The sequence below is a fragment of the Artemia sp. Qi Xiang Cuo genome, chromosome 8 (assembly GCF_049724085.1).
Source record: "Artemia sp. Qi Xiang Cuo chromosome 8, ASM4972408v1, whole genome shotgun sequence".
NCBI classification, from domain to species: domain Eukaryota; kingdom Metazoa; phylum Arthropoda; class Branchiopoda; order Anostraca; family Artemiidae; genus Artemia; species Artemia sp. Qi Xiang Cuo.
Genome location: NC_142801.1, coordinates 2,413,799 through 2,430,155, shown reverse-complemented (window position 1 = coordinate 2,430,155; position 16,357 = coordinate 2,413,799). Strand labels below are relative to the sequence as shown.

At 33.7% G+C, this 16,357-nt stretch overlaps 1 protein-coding gene across 2 annotated transcripts in view; it reads left to right on the top strand.

Moving 5' to 3' along the window:
- LOC148949065 (uncharacterized) overlaps positions 1-16,357 on the top strand; it is a 79,340-nt gene that overhangs the window by 39,864 nt on the left and 23,119 nt on the right. For both annotated transcript variants that reach the window (XM_089093129.1, XM_089093128.1), the window contains exons 6-8: positions 4,785-4,916; positions 10,513-10,597; positions 12,958-14,297. In XM_089093129.1, coding sequence (XP_088949255.1) covers positions 4,785-4,916; positions 10,513-10,597; positions 12,958-14,297 — 1,557 coding nt within the window. The remainder of the gene's footprint in view (positions 1-4,784; positions 4,917-10,512; positions 10,598-12,957; positions 14,298-16,357) is intronic.

Genomic DNA, 16,357 nt, shown 5'->3' with positions numbered 1-16,357 from the left:
ATTAAAAACAAAACTTTTCTGCTACGCCGGAAAAAAGAAATTTTTGGAAAAGGAAAAAATAGTCGTGACACAGGAAATTGTACTTTACTAGTTAACAAATGTTTTGACTGTCCCAGGCTTTTATTTTTAGTATGAAAATTTATCAGATTTTCTTGGTAACTGGGGAAGAAATTCGTGCTCTTGAAAACATTAGTTATAATTTTTCTTCTTTGGTTTATTTCTGCTTCACTCTTTTTAGCCCTTTCGAAATGTTTAGGCGAAAAATGCAAATCTTTTTATGCTCGATTTTAAAGACTTACGGTTTATATTAACTAATCACACTCATAAAACTTCATACCGAGACCACGTCTACCTCTCCTTCACATAGTCATTAGTCGCAATATTACCTGCATTTGATGAGTTTCATAGCATTAAATGCTTAATGTTTTGGGTAACTGGGGAAGAATTCCGTGTATTTGAAGATGTTACTTTATACATATATATATATATATATATATATATATATATATATATATATATATATATATATATATATATATATATATATATATATATATATATATAGCTTTAATGCATTAAATATATATATATATATAACCTCCTGAGTCCTGGGTATGTTCCTGAGTAGGGGCGAATATGGAATTTGGAATGTACCGATAAAAAAATAGCACAACACGATGTAATGAAAGTCTTATTTTTTTTTTACGTCCTGGGGGCCTGGGGGGGATGTACAACATGTTGGACATTGGGACTCAACTTCATATAATTTTACAAATACAAGTTACAAAATGCGATGAGAAATCACACGATCAGCGTACATAACACACAAAAATATCCTTTATTATTTATGTTGATCTTAAAAACATTCTCGAACTTGCTTGCCAACATGAAAGCAGAGATTGACCTGATTTACAGAACACTTTCTTTAGCAGTTCGCATCCAAGCATTCGGCATCGAGCCGAATTCTTCAGCGTCGCGTCAAAGCGAGGAAGATGCTTTGCATTCAATTTCCTTTCTGGTCTGGATGGCAAAGAGCATCTTTTTCTTCGTTTAGCCGACTGCTCCAGTTTATCTTCATCATTATCGTCTTCACATTCGCCAAAGTCAACCTCGGTTGATCGCCGGAGATCTTCAACTAAATATTCAGCTACCTGAAATCTGAAGTCAATCAACTGATTGTTGGGTTTGTTTCCTTTGATTGAATCCTGCCTGTAGAGTAGCCAGGCATTCGAAAGAGCCAAATCAATGAAATGGTGAAGAACTCAAACTGGCCACTTCTTTGTCCTGCTGCTGAATCTGTACTAACTCACCATGCGGTCACAGATATCGACTCTGCCCATGTTCTAGTTGTACTATCTTACCACAAGAGGACTGGGGATATCTAAATATTTTCTTTCAGACTTGTTGTATCTTGACACAGGTAGCTCAGGTTCTTTGCCATAGCAGCTTGAAGCTAGAAAAATGGGCTTGTTGTCGTGCCACTGGGAAACAGCTACAACTCGATCGTCTCGCGTAAACGTAAAGGACGTCCTACGTCCAGCTCTCTTTAGTCCACGGTCGGTCTTCGCTGGTAGACCTTCAAGTCGATTTTTCATGAGTGTGCCGGTTGTATTTATGCGCTTTTCTGATGATTTATTAAGCAAACATATGCTAGTGAATTACTTATCAAAGAAGAGATATGAACCTTCAATTAGATCTTGACATTGGTGTAGCACAGCAGCACTACTTAGACCATTAGCTTGTAGTTCTGGCACAAAGGTTGTTTTTCCTTGATAGATTACGAAATCATACACCAGACCTGATGAGCCTGCTAAAACAAAACTCGTCAAGCCAACAGGATTTGGCTTATTTGGTACGTACTGCTTCAGGCTGCATCGCCCAGCAAAGCGAATCATTTGCTCGTTAATACAAACGAATTGTTCTCACTCAAGCTTTAGACACTCATATTGCACAAAATTCAGCAAGGGCCGCACTTTCCAAAGACGATTATTATTTTTTTGGTATCCTCGTCAACCTCGTCATGCAAAAGGAACTTCACATTCTGTCTAAGCTTGAAAAACCGATCTCGAGGCATTTTCTCGCAGATGATAGGGACTCGAAATTTCTTGCTCCAAAACATTTGAAGACGAGGAAACTTCAGGTTACTCATGACGATCAAAATGCCAAAGAATACTTTCAGTTTGGAGGCACTAGTGAGCAAAAATTTGTTTGTGGCCTTCTGGTAATGACAATTCATTGTGAAAGCCATTGTTTCAAAAAATGAGTCAGGGAAGTACTTCAAAAAGTATTCATGTGGCTTCCAGCTTTCCCGTTGACTTGAATATAAGTACAAGGGAAAGCATGAATGATGCTTGTTCAAGGTACCTGAACTAGTCCACATTTTGTTGGGGCGGGAATTTATTCCCGATCGACTTGTTGATACGGAATCAGTTTTGAATGCTGGAATATGCTGAGCTCGTGGAATGTCGTCATTTTCTTCGTCGAATAGGACTGAGAAATCATTGAGATTAGCCCGATCTAGAAATCCTTGAGACTCTTCTTCACTATCAGAAGACACTTGGTCTGCATCTGTTGCACATGTGTTGCCAGGTAAACACCACTCAGGGTCGTTTTAGTCTACGCTATCTTACAAGTCGCGGATATCGCTGTTTTCAAGCAAAGACAAGGCTTTTTCCAAGGATACTGCAAAAGAAAAAAAACTGTTAGCGCTTTAGACCTCACAGTATGAAACTTTAGACATACAACAACTCCATTTAAATGGCGTCACTGAAGAACAAAATGTTGGGATTAAACCGAAAAAGTGGTGAAAATAAAACCCGAAATGGCGGAAAACTGAATAAAAAAAGTTAATAATACGAATAGAATGTTGAGAAAAAAAAGATGTAGAGAATATAGAGATAGATAATTAGAATATATAGAGATATAATTAATTAATATATTATTTATTTATTTATTAAATGAAAAACCATAGAACTGACTGAGCAAAATATGAAAAAAAGCTAAAGAAAAGAAAACGATAGCACGAGATAAATATCGACAAAACCAATAAAAATCAAATAAGAACGCAAAATTATAAATAGATCAAGGACAAAATAAGAACTAAATCAAACAAAGCAAAAGCCAATTCAAACATACAACATCAACATATTCATACATATATAAACAAAAAACAGATCTCCGCAATAAATACACGCCATAAACACAAATCACTTAAATATTATTGAACTAAAACGGGATACCAGTGATTCTGTGATAACTGACTGCTACTAATAACTGACCACAGCACCAAGCCCAAGAAATAACTTTTTTTCATTGTTATATTTGCCTATACCGAGCAGCAAAAAAAAATAACATAAAAACTATGTTTAAAATTTCATATTATAAAAATTAAAAATAACAGAAAAATTAATTAAAATTCAAAAAATAAAATTAAATCTTCCAACCCTTTGGACTTCTAAGGTAAGAACGAATGTAAAACCCATTGTACAAGACTGAAAGTCCTTCTGTCAGATGGTAGCAATAATAGTAAATGCGTTAAAAATCAAACCTGTCAATACTTCGGTCTTAGGGTATATCGCCTGATTTTTTTCTATTGTCTAGCCTATCTCTTTATATTTTTTATCTAATTTCTTACCTTTTGATCTTTTTCGTAAGTTGATTTTCTTTATTTCACTTGCTCCTGGTTCGGCCTCCATTACTGTTGCTGGACTGAAAAAAATCACAGATGGCAGCAAACGCCTCTTGTAGAAAAGGAGGCAATCTCTAAGTCCCGATTTGTAGTAGGTTGGATGATAAAAAATCGTAAACGAAGATACAACCGGTTGGACATCAGGTCCCAGGAGGATATATATATATATATATATATATATATATATATATATATATATATATATATATATATATATATATATATATATATATATATATATATATATATATATATATATATATAAATGCTTTAATGCATTAAATATATATATATATATATATATATATATATATATATATATATATATATATATATATATATATATATATATATACATATATACATATATACATATATACATATATAATATATATATATATATATATATATATATATATATATATATATATATATTAAATTTATATATATATATATATATTAAACCTCATCATCCTTTGCTTTCATTAAAACGAATGATTTTCTCTATCTTAAGTGACCAAAACCAAATGAAAAGGTCAAGAAAAGTTGCCGCTGTTTTAGTTGAATTATACCCATTTTTTTTTTCTCTTAAATTCTATAGCCTAAATAGAAAAGTAGTGTGGTCTAAGAAATTATTTACTAAATAGACGCTGTTGTTTTTCAGACATTCGTAGAAATTAGATACATCTATTATTTTTTTCAAAAAGACGAGAACTACTACTACTACTAACTCACCACAGCAACAAGCCGCCTGAGGCCAACACAGCCACACACGCTTCTCCTTCATCCCAATATATTTAAAGCCTCCCCCTTTACACCATCCCAAAAGAGAATAAAAAAGAAAAATCTTTTTGACTCTGTATTTTGTTTTGTGGGGGAGGCGGCTCAATTCTGGTCTTGCTCCTCTCTAGCATGATCCATCTCACCATGATCCTTGATCCAACTCACATCTCACCATGTTGTTTCACTTCCTGTATTTTCGGCTCGCCAACTTTCTTCCATTGAAGATTCCCAAAATTGGTTTCATTTTTATCTCATTTACCAATTGTGTTGTTTTTGAAGCTGATTGATCATAGTAACAAAGTCTTTTTCTTAGAAGTCAAATGTTGTACTGGATGATGGATTTCAGTCTGTCTTCAAGGGTCAATCAAGTGATTCAAATGAGATGAGCAAACCTAAATCCATTAAAGTAGTGAAGTCTTCGCAGAAACGTCAGAATCCATCAAAGGTTTGTTGTTGTTGTTTAAAAATGTAAAACCATTTAAAAGCGCAATTTAATTGCTGACATTTAACAAAAGTAAACCAGATTTAGTAAATTTATGAGTCGGAAATTCGGAAATTATTTGGAATTAAATTTTCTTTCCTTAAAAGTAAATAAAAAAAAATACTGACATGATTTGAAAAACGGTCAGAAAAAAAAAGAATTTTTATTTTTCAAATAAAAAAAGGAGCAACATAAAAAATTAAAAGTAATATAAATTATTCCGTATATTAGCGGGACTGTCCCTTCCTCAGCCTTCACTCTTTACGCTAAATTTTGAATTGTGTCGCAATTCTTTAAGAAAGACTGCTCAAACATAAAGGCCGTTGAATTTGAATGAGAACTATTTTTAAAGAATTTTAAGACCTTTGTAGGTGCCGTTTTAAATTTTATATATAGAGAAATTACTTCAATTAACAATAATATAAAACTGTGATAAGGTAAAACAAATTACGGACAAATTATACGTACGGAATAAATTTTATTCTGAACCAAGCAGGGCTTGGCGTGTCGGACAACGACGGGATTGATAACTAGGGAAGAAGGGAATGGCCAAGAAAATACGTGACAATTGGTGAGTTGAAAAACCTCCCCTAATGGAGGCAAATAATAGAAATTAAAACCATCAGCTAACAAGATCCATTGCGTTTCTGGTCAGTGTGAGTAACTGACCTAAAAAGCACTTCTCTCATCTGAGCTAAAAGACTATTTTGAAAGTAGTGTTGGGCGATAATTTGTATTAAACGATATATCGATATTTTTGCTTTCGATATATCGATTTCGATATTTCTGATCAGTTTTTTTTTGCTCAGATTAACTTTAGGTTTTGCCAAAATTCAATAACAAAAACTGTAAGTAATTAAGAAGTATTTTGCGCAGTCTTTTTCAAATTTTGAATAAAATACAAAAAAAATCCGTTATATGAATGAATATTACAAAAACTCTAATTTGGAATTGCTCGGGCTCGGGATAAAGAAAAAAAGCTGCTGGCTATTTTTGGATATTCAAAATCAGCCGCATGTCAAAATTTTCTCCTGAGAGTTGGTTCTGCCTTTTAGCGATAAAAAAAAAAAAAAATTTCCACTGAAAGTACGGAGCAAAATTAAAACTCAAAATAACAGAAATTGTTCCGCGTATGAGTGGGATAACCCCTCCTCAATACCTCGCTTTTAACACCAAATTTTTTTTATGTATGTTAAAAATCTCCTTACTCTAATTAAATGGCTCTTTTGTTTCAGCAGTTGTTCTTAAATAATTGATAAAAAAAAAGTTGCAATTAGCGTAAAAAACGAGGTATTGAGGAGAGGAAAGGACCCACTCCTCATACACGAGATAATTTCGGTTTGTTTGAACTTTGGATATTGTTTCTTACTTTTAATAAAAAAAAAAACTATTTTTTTTATTTAATTATTTTTCAAATAATGCCGAAAAATCCACCTTTTCTCTCCATGGAAAATCCCTCCGAAGATATCCTTGGAAAGTTCCTCCCGAGTAACACCCCCTTCCCACAGACAATTCCATCCCTGCTGAAAATTCCCCCCAAAAAAGTCTTCCGGGCAATTCCGCCTGGAAAATTCTTTTGAGCCAACTTTCGTTTGAAAAAGAGACTTGTTTTTCTTTTAGTCTCTAATTGTTTTTCAAATTATGCCGGAATTTTTTCATCCGTGGAAAATGTTTTCTGTAAATTCTCCCCTCCCAATGTCGATATGGAACGTTTCTCCCGCGTAAAATTCTCCCATAAAGAATCTCTTTCGTGACCCCCCCCCCTTATGGAAAAATCCCCCAGGCAATTTCAACTCCTTTGAAAAAATTTTCTGGGCGATTTCCTCGGTACATTTCCACATGTAAAATTAAATTGAGAAAGAGAAAGAAAGTAAAAACGAAATTAGTATAAGAATAAATTCCCCCCTGTAGGGTTTCCCTTTGAAAGTTTATCCCAGAAACTTCCCTCCCCATGGAAAAATCTCCTCTGGAAAATCCCCACTGCAGAAAATTAACCCTCTCAAAAAATGTCTGTTTACTTCCCAAAAATAGATACTAAATGTAGACACTAGACATATTTCATAACTTACAAGATTTCCCCCCAGGAATTGCAGGGCCATGTCATCCCCAAAGGCATGATTACTTGACTTTTCAACTGTGCTGATCAATATGGGTGTCTCAAAATTTTGATCCGATGACTTTGGGAAAAAAGAGGTGTGGAAGGGGGATCTATTTCACCCCAATCGTTTCGGTCACAAAATGGGGAGCTAGAAGTGTAATTTCTGTTCAAAAAAGCCCTCTTCCGATCTTATATGACCATTGGTTCGATACGATCACCCTGACAAAAAAAAAACTCGTCAATAAAATTTAAAAACTAAACTCATAAAGTAAACTTATATGACCATTGGTTCGATACGATCACCCTGACAAAAAAAACTCGTCAATAAAATTTTAAAACTAAACTCATAAAATAAACTTATATGACCATTGGTTCGATACGATCACCCTGACAAAAAAAACTCGTCAATAAAATTTTAAAACTAAACTCATAAAATAAACTTATATGACCATTGGCTCGACACGATCACCCTGACAAAAAAAAACTCGTCAATAAAATTTTAAAACTAAACTCATAAAATAAAATTATATGACCATTGGTTCGATACGATCACCCTGACAAAAAAAAACTCGTCAATAAAATTTTAAAACTAAACTCATAAAATAAACTTATATGACCATTGGTTCGATACGATCACCCTGACAAAAAAAACTCGTCAATAAAATTTTATAACTAAACTCATAAAATAAACTTATATGACCATTGGCTCGATACGATCACCCTGACAAAAAAAACTCGTCAATAAAATTTTAAAACTAAACTCATAAAGTAAACTTATATGACCATTGGTTCGATACGATCACCCTGACAAAAAAAACTCGTCAATAAAATTTTAAAACTAAACTCATAAAATAAACTTATATGACCATTGGTTCGATACGATCACCCTGACAAAAAAAAACTCGTCAATAAAATTTTAAAACTAAACTCATAAAATAAACTTATATGACCATTGGCTCGATACGATCACCCTGACAAAAAAAACTCGTCAATAAAATTTTAAAACTAAACTCATAAAATAAACTTATATGACCATTGGCTCGATACGATCAGCCTGACAAAAAAAAACTCGTCCATAAAATTTTAAAACTAAACTCATAAAATAAACTTATATGACCATTGGTTCGATAGATCACCCTGACAAAAAAAAACTCGTAAATAAAATTTTAAAACTAAACTCATAAAATAAACTTATATGACCATTGGTTCGATACGATCACCCTGACAAAAAAAACTCGTCAATAAAATTTTAAAACTAAACTCATAAAATAAACTTATATGACCATTGGCTCGATACGATCACCCTGACAAAAAAAACTCGTCAATAAAATTTTAAAACTAAACTCATAAAATAAACTTATATGACCGTTGGTTCGATACGAATACGTGATCTTTCTTCTGGGAAAAAACTACAAAATTTCAGAAACCTTTACAGTAAGGTTCACTGATATGTCGAGTCTGACGGTGCGATTTTTATTAAGATCCTTTGAATTTTTTAGGGGCGTTTTCGCCCTTTCTCAAACGTTATACAAATTTTCTCAGACTCATGGCCTGTGATGGATACATGAGACTTGATAGATAAGATATTTCTAGAGTCGGCATAAAAGCCAATTCACTTGATGTACCTATTTTTATCAAAATTCCGTGCTTTAGAGTTTTGATTTTTATTTGGCAAAGCTGCTCCTTACTTACAGTTTGTTGCCACGAACTATGTTATTAACTGATCAGGCTTGGAATCGACTCTCAGAAAGGGCATTGGCGGCGGACATGAACATTTTTTTTTATTACAAATTTATATGGGTATTTCTGAGACCCATATTACAAGAATTTCATGACTTGAGTGGATCAGTTTTTCTTGGAACTAAAGACTACCTACTCAAAATTAGCAAAGCTGTGACATATGCAGCTGCTGACAAAGCTTGCCTTGCATTGACTACTTAAACTTTGTCATGTAATTCCCACAAACTGGCTTAACTCTGTTATGACTGAATCTCAAGGTCTGACGTGGTACTTGGATCTGTTGACACAGATTCGAGTAAGGCCGAATCCATGTCTCTTTTTATTTTACTCTCAACTTGGAGAAGATAATCAAGGGTAATATATAATTTCTTGAAACGCGAATTGAAGTGTTTGGCAATCGTGATGAGTGTGAGGCCTATAAGCTTAGAAGGTATTTTATCTACCCAGGCCTTTCGGAGGTTCTCAGCAGCATTTGAGAGTCCTCACTAAGCATAGTTTGCGAACAAGCTATGTAAACTTCTGGATACACTTTGCATGCCGTGTATCAGCATAGACGAGTCAATGGATTGAATACATTATTCTTCTTCTCGACAATTTACGAAACAATTTTCTCTGTTGGATGTTTTCTACTGGATATTCACTGGTAGATACAAAAAAAAATATCGTTTTCTATGTCGATATTTATGTTTCAATGTTCGATATCGATATTTGGTGCGATATATCGATATTGATATTCAATATCGCCCAACGCTATTTGAAAGAGCGGTGGTCAATAAATAAATTTAATACTGGCATTTTAAGAAAAACAATGTAAAATTATACCATCCTTTGTTGAAATATCTATTCTAACGATCATGGGTGTTTTGCTTTTTATTATCTTTTGTATTTAGATTTTCTCCTTTTTATATTAGGATCGTTCAAATTATTTCCTTTTTTCGACACTAAGGGTGCCTTGTATGATATATCAATATGTTACCGTGAATGTTCGAAATTGGTGAATGTCGACTTTCAGCGGTGAATGTCCGAAATACCTTTTTTATCCTTGGATTTAGTGAGCGTTACCAGTCAACTTTTTCAGTTTCATGCAAGGTTTGATGATGACAGGTTAGGTTAGCTTTGGTTTTTAACCCATTTCTGATATTTATAACCAAATTTAATCTATTCTAAACAAACCTAACCTAATTTTAACTTTTACCATCATAGCTTGCATAAGACTGAAAAAAACTGATTGAATCTAAGCAAAGCTAATTGAATCTAAGCAAAGAAAAAGGAATTTTGGGAATTCAGCGGTGAATGTCGACATTAACTATATTTTGGACATTCACGGTAACAGATACATGCATTGATACCTGTGAAATATTCGATTGATGGTTCTTCTTTTTTTGTTTCCTACTGGAAATTGATCCCTTCTTTTCAGCACTTACATGGCCACTTTGGCATATTTCTTCTCCCTTCCCTCTCTTTTCTTATTTTTCTCTTATTTAGTGAAGTACAAAAACAAGTGAAGTGAAAGACATTTACTTGAAAGGCAAAAGCTGTTGATATTACTTTTGAAATTAAATTTAGTCGCCTTAATTCATTTCATCATTTCAGGGAGAGGATTTAAAAATCTCTTAATTGTCATTCGTTATCTATATGTTGTTCTTGTTCTTTTCGTTCCCTATTCTTATCTTGCGGTGTTTCTAATTGCTAGCCTGTGTGTGGAATAGTTTCTTTTTACAGCCTTTTATTGGTGTGGATCATGATTACTGCTCTGGTCAGCCAGATGAACCATTTCACGAAATGATGGAGCTAATGGACTCGGAGGGTATGTTTTGTTTTTGCAATCTCTTACTGCTGAATTCAAACGCCTTTTTTTATGGACTCGGAGGGTATGTTTTGTTTTTGCAATCTCCTGCTTCTAAATTCAAACGCCTTTTTTAATGGACTCGTATGGTATGTTTTGTTTTTGTAATCTCTTACTGCTGAATTCAAACGCCTTTTTTTATGGATTCGGAGGGTATGTTTTGTTTTTGCAATCTCTTGCTTCTAAATTCAAACGCCTTTTTTAATGGACTCGAAGGGTATGTTTTGTTTTTGTAATCTCTTACTGCTGAATTCAAACGCCTTTTTTTATGGACTCGGGGGGGGGGGGGGGTATGTTTTGTTTTTGTAGTCTTTTACTGCTGAATTCAAACGCCTTTTTTAATGGACTTGAAGGGTATGTTTTGTTTTTGCAATCTCTTACTGCTGAATTCAAACGCCTTTTTTTATGGAATCGGAGGGTATGTTTTGTTTTTGCAATCTCATGCTTCTAAATTCAAACGCCTTTTTTAATGGACTCCTAGGGTATGTTTTGTTTTTGTAATCTCTTACTGCTGAATTCAAACGCCTTTTTTATGGACTCGGAGGGTATGTTTTGTTTTTGAAATCTCTTGCTTCTTAATTCAAACGACTTTTTTAATGGACTCGGAGGGTATGTTTGGTTTTTTTAATCTCTTACTGCTGAATTCACACGACTTTTTTTATGGACTCGGAGGGTATGTTTTGGTTTTGCAATCTCTTGCTTCTAAATTCAAACGCCTTTTTAATGGACTCAGAGGGTATGTTTTGTTTTTGCAATCTCTTACTGCTGAATTCAAACGTCTTTTTTTATGGACTCGGAGGGTATGTTTTGGTTTTGCAATCTCTTGCTTCTAAATTCAAACGCCTTTTTAATGGACTCGGAGGGTATGTTTGGTTTTTGTAATCTCTTACTGCTGAATTCAAACGCCTTTTTTTATGGACTCGGAGGGTATGTTTTGTTTTTGCAATCTCTTGCTTCTAAATTCAAACGCCTTTTTTAATGGACTCAGAGGGTATGTTTTGTTTTTGTAATCTCTTACTGCTGAACTCAAACGCCTTTTTTAATGGACTCGGAGGGTATGTTTGGTTTTTGTAATCTCTTACTGCTGAATTCAAACGCCTTTTTTTATGGACTCGGAGGGTATGTTTTGTTTTTGCAATCTCTTGCTTCTTAATTCAAACGCCTTTTTTAATGGAATCGGAGGGTATGTTTTGTTTTTGTAATCTCTTACTGCTTAATTCAAACGCATTTTTTTATGTACTCGGAGGGTATGTTTTGGTTTTGCAATCTCTTGCTTCTAAATTCAAACGCCTTTTTAATGGACTCGGAGGGTATGTTTTGTTTTTGTAATCTCTTACTGCTGAACTCAAACGCCTTTTTTTATGGACTCGGAGGGTATGTTTTGTTTTTGGAATCTCTTACTTCTAAATTCAAACGCCTTTTTTTATGGACTCGGAGGGTATGTTTTGTTTTTGCAATCTCTTACTGCTGAACTCAAACGCCTTTTTTAATGGACTCGGAGGGTATGTTTGGTTTTTGTAATCTCTTACTGCTGAATTCAAACGCCTTTTTTAATATTTGCACTGACTCAGACTAAGAAATTGTTGTCTTTAATTGGGGTTAGTAATTTTTTCTATTTTATGTTAAAAAAATTTTCCAAGACCTTCAAAGTAGTTTTCTTGTATTCGGAGGCGTATTACTAGGAGTCTTTGTGAGTTATCTGCCTTATTTTTCAAATTTTTACTGCCTTTAAATTTTCATTAAAAAAATCGTAAAAAAAATTAAATTGTCATAAAAAAATTACGTACTCATTTCCATTGTTAATTCTAGTTAGTTTAGTCTCTGAACGTGTTCGCTAGAAAAAATTATATTTGTTTTATGACGAGTTTTCTATAATAAAGTCGATGCTTAACAACCCATGAAAAAGAGCGGTATAATTTTTCCTGTTCATGAAAAAGAAAAACCAAATTACCTTCTAGAAACGAAAAAGCTAAATTTGCGAGAAGACCAGGAAAGTGTGCTATAAAATCTGAAATTTGATAATGTTGCCTTTATCCATTACCCTTTTTCAATTTCTATTTTATTTTATTCAATAATCAGTTAAAAAAAAAAATCCTGTCAACTAAGATATAACAACTTAAAAGTCGATTAACTCTTGTCTCAGGGTTTTTTTTGTTTTTTTACTATTTATTTTGTTCAAATTATATACGGTAATTAAAGTTTTCGAAGCTCTGTCCAGTTTTGTGATAGTTTGTTCCCTTTTTTGATGCAACACGCCATTAGATCTTCATTTTTTTTTTTTTTTTTTTTTTTTCTAAACAATAAATGAAAACTTATTCTAGGTATTCAACTGCAAGAGGAAATTGTCCTAGGGGCTGATGGAGGGGAGATACACAGTCGATCGCCTGAACGTTGTGCTATTCCAGCTGTCGCTAAGACGCCTTACACCACTTCCATGGCCAAAGCTGTGAGTCCAAAGAAAAAGACGGTGTCAACACTGTTGAATGAGAAGTCTCCACAACGAAATGAAATACCTTCAAAAGTAAATTGTGAGAAGAATAATGAAAATGAGAACAAACTCAAAGGACAAAATGGTAAACAGATTAATGAAAAACGTTCTAAAACCCTGTCCATGCCCCCAAAATATCAACAGGTGAGCTACTGCGAGAAAATCCTCCAAATTAAGAATGATTCAGAAGACGAATTAGTTGATATTGAAGGAGTTGATGAAAGTGATGCATTTGACCGTTTGCCCTCTTATGTCACAACGTCTAAGGCTGTATCACCAAGAAAATCGCGAGAAAACAAATACATAGATAAAGATGAGGATTATACCCCTCGTAAAGAGAGACAAAGGGGGAGAAAAAAGAAAGACAGGATTCAGTCTACAAGTCCTGCAAAGATGAAAAGAAAGCACGATGCAATAGAACAAGGACGAGAGGACAAGCAGAAAAAGAGAGGAAGGCCGGCCAAAAGAATTGAACCAGAGACAAAGAAAGTGAAAGAAATAATTAAGCCTCAAGTGAAAACGAAGCGGAATTTGTCTTTGTCAGAAGATGATAAGCCTGGGGAAAATCCCGTACATCCATCAGCTTTTGAAGCTGTTTATGTCCGAGATAGTAACTCCGATATTAAAATCGAAAAAGAGGAACCTGATGAGATATTATGTTGCGAAGGGGATAATTTCCAACTGTGCAATGGCTCAGTAGTGAAAGAGATTGAGAGTACTGACGAGTTTAAAAGTTGTTCAAGTGATGGAGATCGTGTCCGTTTATTGTCATGGAGCTCTTCTCATTCATATGGGGAGATAGACAGCACTTACCAAAATGACCTAGGATTTACGATATTTGGCAATATTAAGGACGAAGCTGATCCCCACGGTTTGAACATAGAAACCCTTCCAGAGATTCCAGATAGCTTCCCTATGGAAGATGTAAAGATTGAAGTCTCTGTTCATGGCTCTCACGAAGTGGCTACTGTAAAAGAAGAGTTAATCAGTGATGAGAATCATAATGTTGAGAATATAATGGATGAGAGCGCTGTTGAATTTGAGATTGAAATAATGGGTGAAGATGGCAGTTGTGTCAAAGTCAATTTAGATCGCATCCTTGGCGAGCCGTCTGATGAAGATAAAGTAGGAGAAACTGACAAAGAAGAATCCGACGAAGAAAAGAAACTTAAGGTATTTCTGTTTCATAGCTTATCTTCTTTTTCTGTTTTTATTATCAGGTGCGGTGTGCGAAAAATGCTTAAAGCTTGTTAGCTTAAAATTGCTCTTGAGCAATAGATGGTTCGATTACTGTGACAAATAAAGCTCATGAAATTGGGTTATCCAGACAAATTGTGTTTGTTTGGCAGAAAAGTTGACGAAATGTTGACAATATTTTTTTGAAGATTTCGATAGCAGGTTGCGACGACAAAGTTGCTAAAATAGGAAGTAAATGGGAACGAGTTGTTGGTTTTTGGTAGAGAGAAGATTGACCAATTTAATTGAAGTTTCACTTCATTCAACTAGGTAGTATTATCAGAGACATTGCTCTGGCATTGCCTATAGTAGAGCCATAAGGCTTCAATGTGTTATGTGTTTTATTTATTATTTCTTTTTTTTACCAGAGCTACTTCGCATGGAAGGGGTGGTTACATAAACTTTGGAGGGGCTCATTTGATTTTGAATCGAAAGTACTAGATCCCTTTTTAACAGTAAAAAGGGATTGAAGGGTATCTACCCTCCCTCCCAAGCCCCTCCCCCCAAGACTTAGGATAAAAATTTTGAGATAGCCCTTTTGTATAATATAGTCTTAAGGTTAAATCAATATAACTATAGGACTGATACCCCCCCCCCCCTCAAGGCCCCCAAGATGAGGGCTGTAAATTGTGCAAGTTGCTCTTTCGTTTACATATAAAGTTTTTAATTTGGAAAAGGGGGATATTTGATCCTTGGTCTCCAAAAAGGCTTTGGGTATTAATATGAAAGTTAAAGGAAATTTTGAGACGGTGATGAACAAAATCATAAAACACTATGTGCAACCTGTTTGTCAAAAGGGCATATAAGGTAAAGTAAATATAATCAATAAAAGGTAATCAATCAAATAAATAAGGGTAATCAGAGGGTAGTCAGCCTCCTCTCCTTGCCCTTTTTTGCTGCACTCTCATCAATACTGATAAATATTAAAAAAAAAACATATTGTTTAAGACATTCAAAAGATCTAATAAATTTGTCTCCACTATATTAACCATTATATTTACACTCCGTTATATTAACCAATAATAAAACTTTGGAGAGCAAAAACCAACGGAAATTAATCAAAACAAAAACTTATCGAAAAAGAATTTTCAAAGAAAAGTGAAAAGCTATTTAAACGAGACCAGCAACAATAAAGTCCTATAGTAATTCAAACTCAAAACGCACCTTTAATTACCATCAACGAATAAATTAAACCCAAAACGAATAGTAATTAAAATAAAGAATCATATCAAACAGAAAGATAACATATACTGATATAGACGAATAAATAAATCTTAAAAATGAGAAAAATTCATTTTCAAGTCAAACCTAAAACAACCAAAATTACTACAAACAGGAATTTTGTCACTGCCCCTCACCCCTTATCATTAAAGCTTTTAAGAATATTGCCCCATTCGGACTTCACTGAAAACAATATAACATAAAAAAAAAATCATTTTCGCAGGCTGATCAATGGTCTGCGTAGCGCTGGTACCAATCTCTTGATTCTTTGCTTTTGGCCTCGAGTACAATGCGTGAAACGAGATACATTATAAACATCTTTGTAAATTTATAACATTGAAAATTAATTGCAATGAAATAAATGTTGGATTGGTTTTATTTTCAGGAATTAATATCATTATGTATAAAATATTCAATTTATTTTTATTAGTACTTTCCGGTCAGCTTGATTACCATTGTTATTTATTTTTCGTTTTTCGTCGGTGTTTTGAAAAATTAAAGCACACTCTTCGAAATAATAGACTTTAGAGCTTTGACGGTTAGGGGTAGGGGGTAGGGGCAGTAACGAAACTCATGTTTGTAGTAACTTTACTTGTTTTAAGTTTGAAGGGAATATTCAATTTAATTCTTACTGGCTTCAAGTCTTATTTATTGATATATATATATATATATATATATATATATATATATATATATATATATATATATATATATCAGTATCTGTTATCTTTATTTTTGATATAATTATATATTTTAATTTCTGTTCCTTTTGTGTT